The 10,961-nt window shown below is 55.9% G+C and overlaps 1 protein-coding gene across 2 annotated transcripts; it reads right to left on the bottom strand.

Annotated features, from left to right (window-relative positions):
• Positions 1-406: 406 nt before the first annotated feature.
• On the bottom strand, positions 407-10,916 carry DLK2 (delta like non-canonical Notch ligand 2). 2 transcript variants are annotated; one of them, XM_077175700.1, is made up of 6 exons: positions 10,621-10,916; positions 8,071-8,172; positions 6,458-6,521; positions 3,918-4,048; positions 3,190-3,334; positions 407-2,614 (listed from the first exon to the last, which is right to left on the bottom strand). In XM_077175700.1, exons 2-6 carry the CDS (start codon positions 8,141-8,143, stop codon positions 1,837-1,839), a joined length of 1,191 nt encoding a protein of 396 aa, XP_077031815.1. In that variant the 5' UTR covers positions 8,144-8,172; positions 10,621-10,916; the 3' UTR covers positions 407-1,836. The 2 variants fall into 2 exon arrangements, with proteins under 2 accessions (XP_077031815.1, XP_077031814.1); XM_077175699.1 differs by lacking the exon at positions 10,621-10,916 and adding an exon at positions 10,322-10,478.
• Between the last annotated feature and the right edge of the window lie 45 nt (positions 10,917-10,961).

Genomic DNA, 10,961 nt, shown 5'->3' with positions numbered 1-10,961 from the left:
AAGACCACTCCCTCAAGGGAAATTCTCTATCCCTCCTGCCCTGCTCCCCGCTGCACAAAACCCACAGCTGCTTTCAGTTTTAGGATCTTGCTTTTGCCATAGGCACCTGGGACTCCTTCTTCCCAACACTCTTAAGGAAATGCCTAGCCCACACCCTTGCTATGCTGTCCAGGGGTAGGTGCCATTCGTTTCCCTGAAGCTGTAGGAGCCATCCCCATCCCTGCAGATGGAGAATAAGGCAGGACAACTCCTGTGCCACAGTCTGGGTTTGCATTCTTGAGGGAAGTGATGGAGATACTCAGCAAGTTGCTGAGCAACCTGATCTACTTGGATCTGCTGAGAGCAGGAGGTTGGTGTTCAGAGGTCCCTTGCAACCTAAATTGTTTTATGATTCTCTGATACACTGTTTCTGAGCTTGTACTTGTTTTATTTGATAAAGGTACATAATCCATCCATGTATTAAAAAAATAATCTTTCTGATGAAGCCCCAGTCCCCTCTCCCAGGTCTCACTCCTGGCCTGAGCAGTCACTTGGCTCACTTCACACCACCTTGGACCCAGCTCTGCAACCCTACAAGCCAGTAGTAGGGTTTGGGTTGTGGGGAGTTTTGCCCCACTGCTTAGCTATTCATGCCCATGAGGAGGCACAGAAATCCCTGGTCCTGGGAGAGAGATTCAGGTCCTTATGCTGCACACCAGACCAGCACAGGCAGGAACAGATCTTGTACAAAGGCTAAGTGACCTGACCATCTGCTGCCTCTCAGCCATGCTTTAGCAAAGGTGGAGAAGGCAGTTTTGTGTCTGCTTCCTGTGTTCATCCCAGGCTCACATCCACTGTGGGGAGTTCAGCCTTTGGTGTATTGAGGAACGCTGCAGTGACTGATTTGAGGTTAGAGCCAGCTGCCTGCCTCAGAGTGAATGGGAGAGGAAAGGAGGACCTGGATCCTGTATTGCTCCTGAACCAGCCACAGCACAGCCATGTCCCTCTCCAGCTTCACCTATGAGGACATATGAGAAGGACCAGCTCAGGCCCAGAGGAGAGCAAATAGTGAGGCAGAAGTGCACACTGCAGAGGCAAAGGATCTTGGTCATTTGTGGCCATACCAGAAAGGACGGCTTAGTAAGTGAGTCAGAGAGACTCCTGGATTATCAGGAGGAAAGTACAGAACGTGTTTGTAACCCCCAAGTCTGACAGCAAGAGGAGGGTGCATCAGCCAGGGCAGAAGAAGGGCATGAGACCTGCAATGATTTTTGAAGTCTCTTTGAACTGGCTCACAGAACCACAAGGCCAGGGAGCAAGGGTGTTTGCTCACTCCCTAGGGACATGGCATCTGAAATGACAGCCTCCAGAAACAGCCAGGAACTACCCCATACAGTACTGTGGCAGGGAGACCCATGCAGCCACAACTGTATCAAAGGCCCCAGAAGAAGCATCCCAACACCAGCAGAAATGAGGATAAATCCCCTTCTCGTAGTCACAGAGAGGAGTTACAAAGGGTCTGGCAGTATTTGGGCTTGCAGGAGGGCTGTGCCCTCCTCAGCACTACCTGTCCTGTTTCTGAGAGCTGGATCAGATGACAGTGGTGCCTTGGCTGGCCCAACACAGCCCTGCCTTCAAATGCCATGAGTGCCAGCTGAGCCAGCCAGACAGGAGACAGCTCAGACCCAGGCAGGGCCATCACACCAATGCTCAACACCCAGGGTTTTGTTGACGTGTTTGCTGCCCTGGGAGCCCCTCCCTGCTGCCCAGTGGGTGCCGGTGTGGCTCCGCAGGGCACAGTTCAAGGGGTTTGCCAGCACGATGACCTGCCAGGGCCTGGTTCAGAGTCCTCGCAGCTCACAGCTCTGTGGTCTTCCTTGGCTCAATCAAGATGGTGTTGAGCATGCCCACCTGACACTCCTGGTCTTGGAGCTTTCTTGCAGCCTGAGAAGGGCTTTGGCACCAGTTCGACCTTTGACGGCCTCTCTGCCAGTTCCTCAGCATTAGCAGGACAGTGATGAGGACCAGCACTGCTGTCAGCACCCCGAACACCAGCACTGTCACCAGCTGGGCTTCACTCAGCCCTGAGTCCCTTTGGGTCACCACCTCCTTCACAGAGATTTTCAACAACCCTCCCCCCAGCTCCTTCTCACTGTGGTTGGCCACACGCCGCCCTGTGACCACAGTCCTGATGGGCTCTGGCTGCGTCACTCCCGGCGTCTCACTTGTGGTGCTTTTCACGCCTCCAGCATTCTCATGGTTGGCAGGGTGGTAGGGAGGAGACCAGGTGGGCTCAGGGACGGAGATCTCACATGTCTTGCCAGTGAAACGGTCAGGACACAAGCAGTCATAGTCATTGATGCGGTCATAGCACTTTGCCCCATTTTTGCAGGGCTGGCTGGCGCAGTCGTTGATGTTGATGGTGCAGAAACGCCCCTCAAAGCCCACCTGGCACTGGCAGGAGAAGCGGTTGACGCCGTCGTGGCAGGTGGCCCCGTTGGCACAGGGGCGCATCAGGCAGTCGTCCACGTCGTGCTCACAGAGAGCCCCCACAAAGCCAGCCAGACACCGGCAGGTGAAGTTACTGGCAAAGCCATTTTCATCTTGGCATTGCCCACCATTCTTGCATGGAGACCTGTGTGGAGAGAGCAAGGATAGGTCACGGCCCTGGAGACCAAGCAGCTTCCCCTACCCCAGGCAGGTAAACAGAGCTGCTTGCATGGTCAGTGTGTCCAGCTCTCTCCGTGTGGGCAGCTATCTCTAGGAGAAGACTGGGTAGGAGTTTCTGTCTCCTTGAGTGAGAGGCCTCACTCCTCAAAGCTCCTCAAAGGCTCTGGCCGTGCACAGCCCCACCACCCACCAGGGAAGGTCTTCAGCCAAATGACCTGAAGAGGAAACATGCCCTCCTGATGCTCCCCAAAGGCATCATGGATGTTAGCTCATCATGCCTACAGCAGTTTGGCTGCCTGGGAGATAGGATGTCCCACGCATGATGAACAGATTCCTGTCCTCCTACAAAAGGGACAGGAATCTGTTCAGATTGCAACAAAGCCCTTTTCCTGGTGGGACCGTGCATTGCACGCTGCTAAACCAAAGCCAAAGGTGATTTTGGCTTAACTCCATAACTGTACAGAAATTCACAGGTAACAAGCCAAGCTGGGCCTCCACTTGGCAGTGTGTGACCCAAAGTTAATGGTGTCTGTGTCTCACCCTGCCTTCTCACATGGCCCTGTCTTCATCTCACAGTCCTTCCCGTGGAAACCTTCTGGACACAAGCAGGAATACTCCCCATCTCGATCGTAGATGCACTGTGCCCCGTTCTGGCAGGGGGACTGGTGTTCACAGATGTGTATGTCTGAGGGGAAAAAAATGGTGTGAATTAGGGAGACAAGAGGGTTGATGTGGCCAACTCAATGCAAACACAACCCACCAAACCCCCTGGGGATGGAGAAATGGCTGGAGCTTCTCTCTTCACCCCTCCAATAGGCACATGCAGCAACAGAAGTGCAGTGCCTGTGTGGTTGTGAAGATGCAGTGCATGCCAACTGTCTGACCAGTGGAGACCCCCTGGTACAGACAAGTCCCTGGGGCTGGAGAAGGGGAGCCCTCCAGCCACCTGCTGAAGGCAGGAAGCCTTGGGAAAAGCAGGGAATGCTGCTTGGAGTCCTGATGCAGCACAGGAAATGCAATGAGTTCATCTGCTCCATTTCTCGAGGCTGGCCAGTGTCACACCAGCTCTTGCCATACAGCCAGGGAACAAGTGTCAGCAGTCTGACCTCTTGCAGGAAGGGAATGGTCCCAGCTGTGGCTGCCAGGCAACATCCCATCTCCCAGGCAGCCAAAATGGCATCACCCAGGTGGCTTCTGGCTACGCTGGCTGACATATCCATGAGGGCGTGCTGGGCACCGGAGGAAGGGATGTCAAGCCCACGACTCACCTTTGTCACAGAACTTGCCAGCCCAGCCAGAGTGACAGATGCACTGCCAAGGCTGGTGGCACGTGCCGTGAAGACAGCCTGGCATGCGCACGCACTCCTCGCAGTACTCCCCCTCCCAGCCTGGATCACACCTGCACGAGGACAGGGCAAAGCACCAAAATCAAATCAAATCAAATCAAATCAAATCAAATCCAAGCAGGGGCTGCACAAAAGCTGTCTGTGCGTTGTGCAGGGCTCCTACGGGTACGGCAGTGCTTGGAAACCTTCCCAAAGGCCCCATGGACCTCCTAGCTCCCTCCTCCAGAGGTAAGTACTGATGTCTCATCTGCCCAAAGAAGCAAGCAGACAGAGCAGGAGCAGACACCCCCTGCAGCCAGGGTGGGTGAGTGGCCAGCAGCAGAGCTCAGCAGCTTCACTTTCACTGCCCACATCCCTCTGCTCTCCTCCAACCAGCCACTCTATATACACCCCTGCTCAGGAATTCCTGTGCCTCCCACAGCAGGCAGCCACTCTGACAGGCAGAGAGAAGCCCATTCCTAACTCTGAGCTTCCTGAGGGAAAGGGACAAGAGGCTGCTGAGGTCTGTGTGTTTCACTGCTCCTCTCTGCATTATAATGTGTATCATTTTTTGTCTGGAGTGCACTGTAAGCCAGCAGTGAAACCTTGCTTGCTATGGCTGGTGCACAGAACAGACTCCTCAGCCAGCTCACAGGGGCAGCACAATGGGGAAACCTGCAGCACACAAGGAGCCTTCTGTCCCCAGAAGAGCAGGGCAGTGGCAATGCCTAAGTAAAGCCAAGCTGCATGGCTCCCGTGGCAGGCATCCCTCAGACCTGCCAGCTCCAAGGCAGAAAGCAAGTGATAACAAGATGAGAGCTGAGAGGAGGTGGCACCAAGCCACAACAAAAGATATACTCAAACCAGCACAAAATGAAACCCAACAAAAACAAAACAGTTTCTAGAGTAAGGAAGGAGGTTCATTTTCATGGCTGGGGCTCATTTCAGCACAAAGTGTGGTGACTGCAATTTTTTTGGGCTGGGCCACAGCTGCACTTTCAAACCTGGGCTGGCTGTGGTCACTTGTATGTAGTTCCAAAGAGATAAGGAGTGAGGAAAATGGTCAAAAAAAAGTGTGTCTATATATATATATATATATATATATATATATACACACACACATATATTAATTAGAGGCTTTTCTATGAGACTGGAGGTGATGCCATGTGCCTGGTATATTCTGGGGAATTACATTCATACCTGGACAGCCCTGAGCAGAGGGATGTGGATACACCTACCCCCCAGTACCTGCAAGGAGCAGGTGCTATCAACTCTTCCACTTCTCCAAAAGGGAGCTGGCCAACCTAAAAATTGCCAGGAAGGGGGCAAGGCAAGCAGCTAAGTCTCCTTGAGTTTGAGGTGATTTGAGGTACTGCCAAGCCACAGGGTTCAGTAAATGCTCTGGAGGCCTGAAATCAGCAGCAGCAACTCACGTGCAGAAAGGTCTGCAGCTGGGACACCTGCCACATGGTGACATGTGGCCTTTCTCACTGGGTTTGCAGCACCCTGCTCCCCCAGGCAGCCACAGCTGCTGAAAGGGCTCAGGGAGAGCTCTGCGCAAACGGGGCCCCGCCAAACCAGAGCTGGACACTCCCCATTACAGCAGTCAGCAAGAACAAGTGGTGGTGTGACACCAGGGGCTGTCCTGTGAAAGGGGACTGACCATGCTCTGGTGAGGAGAAAGGGGTGGCATTGAGTAGTCTGTCCCCTTGCACCCAAGGTGTCCCAGCCAGCCCAAAGCCAGCCTTTGCCCCCTGGTGCTGACTTGTAGAGCAGGGGCTGCAGATGGCCCTGCAGTGGGACAACAGGCAGTGGGTCTGTGGCAGCCCAGAGCACTTATATGGGTGCTTCCCAAGCTGAAGTGCAGGCTCAGGCTCTGAGCTTTGACCCTGCAGGATCTGGGCACCAGCTGGAGCTGGGATGCCAAGTACCACATATGCACTTCTGCTGCTGTAGCTCACAGCTTACTGGTAAACCTTTTATGAAAAACATCCAGAGATCTCCACCACAGCTCAGACTTCTGAGAGGGGACCCCTGAGGCCCTCAGTTATATGCATGGCTGGAAGCCTTCTCTTCCATGCCCCAGGGAGAGCACCTCCATCTCAGTCAACCCTCCATCTCTGGCCAACCCTCATGCCTGCTCTGCTGCCTGATGACTTTCCCTCATCATATCTGAGCCTAAAGGCTGCTTCCCATCACCCAGGCACGGCCAGGCTGTCCTAGGCTTCCCTCTAGACAGAAAGGGCTCAGCAGAATAACAGTGCTCTGTGTGTGATGGTGGGCAGGGAGGCACTGGAGCAAAGGCTAGAGGAATCTCTCACTCCTGAGTGTGTCAGGTAAGAAGAGAGCAGAGTCATTGGTTCCAGATGTGGGTGAGTGGAGGAGGAGGTGCTTCAGCTCTGGGCAGGGGTGTAGGCACCAGGGACACAGTATCAAGGGGAGCAGTCACGGTCAGGAGCAGCAGAGAGCCAGACAAGCCATACCTGCACTTCCCATCCTGGTCACAGCAGCCGTGGGCAAGATTGCAGCGCTCACTGCAGTCATCCCCTACAAGACAAGAGACATGTGAACTTGGGTTAAGCAGAGACTATAGATTATTCCAGATCTTTCCATGGCCCTGGGTGTTTCCTCAAGTGCTCACCCTACCTTTCCCCAGAACTGTAAGGTGGGGCACCTTCCTTTCACTCACTGATGTCACACAAGAAATGAAGATTTCACAGTCCACTGTCTATAACTCTGTCTTTATTGAGAAATGGGGCTCTGCTTTAAAACTACCCAGCCTCTGGTTATCTTCCCCACCTTTTCTCTGCTGCCTCCCTTAATTTTGGGCCCTTCTGGGCAAGAGCTGGGGTTGCCTGTGCATTAAGACAACCTGTGTAATAGGGACTGACCCACCTGGGACCCCGGTCTTGCAGTAAGTGGGGTGGGAAAGCTCAGGGCCAAGTACTGCAAGGGGCACAAAGGGGCCAAGGATGGAAATGGAAAGAATGGTTCTTCACCTCCCAGGATGTCGCTGTCTCCAAGGACAGCTATTGGCACTGAGCAGTCTGACAGGGGCTCCTGTCCTCTTCTGGGACCTGGCTGCCAGCACTCCCCTTCCAGCACAGGGAAGCAGGACTTGGCCTCACATGGGGCCAGGTATCCAGTTCTGTTTATTTATTTAAAAGCCACAGAAGCTGTAACTGAGCCATGGCCTCTCTGTGCCACTTCTCATCCTCTCCTTTGTGCAGGTGTTCCCTTTCATCTCCACCTTCCCCTCTTCCCCATCACTTGCTTGCATCTTAGCTCCACAGAGGAGCTGGTTCACTCTGGCTCCATGAGCAGCAGAACTAGAGCAGATGTCAAGAAGCAGGGGGTTTCTCCAGAAGACTTGTGCAAATCTTGTGCAGGCCAGGCCCAGGAGGTGAATGTCCTTACCTGAGCCCCTCCAGCCTGGACTGAAACAGATTAAAGCCCCCATGCCTTGAGATGTGCTCAGGCTTCCCAAGCAGCATTTTGTGCTGCCTGGGAAAATGAGCAGGGGAAGAAATCCCCTGTGCATGCAATTTTGCTGCAGTGAGGCAGCAGGTCCCACTGCACAGGGTCAGAACCTCCTTTAAACAAGTCACTATGGAGCTGGAGCAGCATCCTGGGACTGCTCAGCCCCAAGCCTGGGTATTGCCACCTTTCCTATTTGTAACCATCTCTCCTGGCACATGGCTTTGGGAATTCGCTGCTTATCTAGAGCAGGGATAGAGCAAACTAATCTTTGGGAAAGGATTTTGTCTCACTGGATCCAGGGTTAGCTGTTCACTTTTGGGACCTTCTTTCCCCTGAGCAAGCTCATAGGGTGAATGGGTTCCCAAACCAAATGGGGAGAGAGCAGCAGGGATGTCTCTGTCAGTCTGCTCAGGCACTTCCACCCCTGTGGGCGAGAGTTTCTAAGGTGCCTCCAGTGTCACACCCCGGGTGATTTAACAACCAGGCAGCCTTTTCTGCTTTTCCAAGTCAGAACATCTCGATTTTGCATGGGAAACTGAGGAGACTTCAGGAATGCCAAGGACAGGTTTGGAAAAATGGATATGAAAGAGAAGAACCCATGTCTACAGAGACTCACCTTGCACAAGCTGGTGATGGGCCAAGAGGATCCAAATCAAGGACATGAGCTGGAGACAGAAGCTCCTGAGCATGGTCAGTGTGGCCCCACCGAGATGAACACCTACAGAGAGAAAAAGAGCAAGCTCAGGAAAATCCCTTGGCTAACACCACAGGTCCTCTCTACTGCCTGGGAGTTTGAGTTGAAACATCCAGTTTTATACAGCCTTGTCACCACATTCCCCTCTGTTCCATCCAGACTCCTTCCTCTAAGTCAGCATTGGGGCACTAAGAATTAAAAAGCTTTTGAAAATGTGTGTACAGGAGAACCTAGAGTGCAGACTCAATCCTGTGTAATAGGTCAGGCTGTTACAGCACACCTTGGAGCATCTGCCCCAGTAGCTGCTGTCAGGAGATCAGAAACCCAGAAACACCCACCCAGCTGTGGGGACCTTCACCTTCCCTCCCTAGATCTGGGACACTTCAGCTTTGTGTTAAATAAGGTCCTCCTGTGCACATTTGCATGAATAGATGGGCTCAGTGTTCTTGACGGTGTCCAGGCTGCTTTTCAAACCCTGCAGCAGAGCAGGGAGTCCAGTGGATCTAGCAGAGGAGCAGGCACAAAACAGCAGCCCTCTTTCACTGTCCAAGCAAGAGAGTGCATCAACAGGCACTAGAGCGGGGCTGCAGCCCCAGGCAGGAAATGTGAACACACATCTCTCACTAGGTGTGGTCCTTTTCCTCAGCTGTCCTGCAGAGAGCCCCGTCAGCCCAAGGTTCCTGCACCCATCTATTTTCCGACCGCCTCCTGCCCTCTTGAAGTAGCATTAAATACTTTCCAAAAATGCTTCATTCCCTCCCAGCCTTCTGGGGTTGTTAAGGGCAGGAAATTCGAGGGTGATATCATAAATATATTACTGTAATGAGATGGGAGGGGTTAAACAGTTCTGTTAAGAGAATGGTGAAGGTATGGAGCAGACTCTACCCAGCTGCGTGGGTGTGATGAACAGGGGCCATTCCACTTTCAGCTTGACTCTTCAGCTCTGGAAGGTTATGTTTGGTCCATAGTTGTGTGAGAGACTTCTAAGATGGGGACATAAGTCCTCCCACTCACATACACATGCATTGCAGGAAGAGGTTTTGGGGTCCCTGCTAAGAGCTTCACCTCCCTGGACCGGACAAAATAGCCCATAAAAGCAATGATGTTGCTTGAAGCATCTCTCCAGCAAACAAACCACCACCAACTAAGGATGCAGCATTTTCAGAGGGGCTACAGGATGTTACTGCCACTGCCCCAGCCAAATCCCACCATGGATTGCTGCATCTTCCCTCCCCACAGTCCCTTTGACAACATGCTTGCAGGACCCTCCTTTGCCTCCTGCCTCTAAATACTGGGCAGTGGCAAACAGCTGCTGCATTTCACGGGAGGGCGAAGCAATTGCTATGAAACTTATAAAATAATTTAGGGCTCAAGAGTGGTATCATGTTCCTTCAGGACTGTGAGAAGCACAAGCTCCGATCATATGCCATTGCAAAGGCTGTGTTTTCCCCATTGCAAAGGCTGATTTTCCCCCACAGCTCCCCACTCGAGGCACAGCCTCTCAGGCCTCCTGACCTAGTCACCCCGTGGGTGCTGCTCCCGCGGCACCTTGGCAGAGGTGCACCTCGACCCGGACCCCGGCATCCTGGTTGGCAGCTGGTGCCCGGGAGAGGAGTGAGCAGCTTGCACCTGGGCAGGCCTGGCTTTGGGTCACACGAACGCGGGCGAGGGAGCTCCCTCCGTCTCCCACTCGTCCGCCTCTGCCTGGCCGGGCTGGGGGCTACCAGACCTCCGGGTGCTGCGAGGACGATCCCCGAGTCCATTAACCTCCCTTTCGAGGGTATCAGGGACCTCTGTGCGCTTGGGGACTACCAGGGACATCCCCAGGACGCGGGCTCTCAGGCACTGCTGCAAGTCTGAAGGCTACCGGGACCCCTCCGGGCTGGGCTCCGGGGGCAGGGCTGGGAGCCCGGGGGATGCCGCGCCGCTGCGGCTCGCTGCGCCTGTCCCCCCGACCCCCTCCCCCCGGGGCTTCGGGACCACCCCAAGTCCCGGTGCCCCCCGGAGGGGCACGGCCACGGGGGGTTCGCCTTTCCCCCAGCCCCACCCCACCCCAGGGCTGCCCCGGAGGGACCCTCCGCGGAGCCCCGCCGGTGCCCCTGCGGCCGGGGCGGCGGCGGGGAAAGGGGGCCCGGCGGGGCTGGGGCGCTGCGGCTCCCCGGCCCCTGCTCACCTCGGCGTCGCGGCGGCTCGTGGGGCTATCGCGGGGCGCGGCGGCGGGGGGCGGCCATGCCCGGTGCGGCGGCGGCGGGGCTGGAGGCGCGGGGCTGCGGAGGGAGCTGCCGCCGCGTGTGCCGCGCCGCTCCGCCCGCCGCCGCCGCCGCCGCCGCCGTGCAGCCCCGGCCGCCTGCCAGCGGCTGCGTGTGCCTGCACATCCCCGCTCCCTCCCCGGGACATCCCGCCTCCCGCCGCCCCAAACCGCAGGCAGCCCCCGGCCCGGCCCGCCCTGCCCGCTCACCCCTGCCCGCTCACCCCTGCCCTGCTCCCGCCGCCGGGGCCGGGGGGACCCCGGCACGGCCCCGCCCGCCCCCACCGCCCCGGGGGAGCCGCGGCTGCGAGGGCTCAGCGGCCCCGGCCCCCAGCAGCGATCGCGGAGCACCGAGAGGTGCCCGGGCCGGCGATCCCGCAGGGGCGCGCCCTCGCTGGGGTACCCCCGGCCGGGGCTCGGGGGATGCAGCGCTCGCCGCCCTCGCCTGGGCTGGGGCGCGGTCCCGCGGGGCACGGAGCCTCTCAGCCTGGCGCCCCTCTCGGAAATAGGTGCGCGATGATCCGAGCCTTCGTCTCGCTCAGATTATGTGAAATAATACGAATAA

This window comes from Agelaius phoeniceus, chromosome 3 (genome assembly GCF_051311805.1).
Source record: "Agelaius phoeniceus isolate bAgePho1 chromosome 3, bAgePho1.hap1, whole genome shotgun sequence".
Classification (NCBI taxonomy): domain Eukaryota; kingdom Metazoa; phylum Chordata; class Aves; order Passeriformes; family Icteridae; genus Agelaius; species Agelaius phoeniceus.
The sequence above is the reverse complement of the archived record's forward strand: the minus strand, read 5'-3'. Positions and strand labels throughout refer to the sequence as shown.

Bases quoted from the DNA above. Each gene is read 5' to 3' on its own strand.
- DLK2 (XM_077175700.1), bottom strand. From the start codon at position 8,143: ATGCTCAGGAGCTTCTGTCTCCAGCTCATGTCCTTGATTTGGATCCTC. The intron at 6,522-8,070 runs GTGAGTCTCTGT...CTTGTCTTGTAG, and splicing joins CCATCACCAGCTTGTGCAAG to GGGATGACTGCAGTGAGCGC. The intron at 4,049-6,457 runs GTATGGCTTGTC...GTCCTCGTGCAG, and splicing joins GACCAGGATGGGAAGTGCAG to GTGTGATCCAGGCTGGGAGG.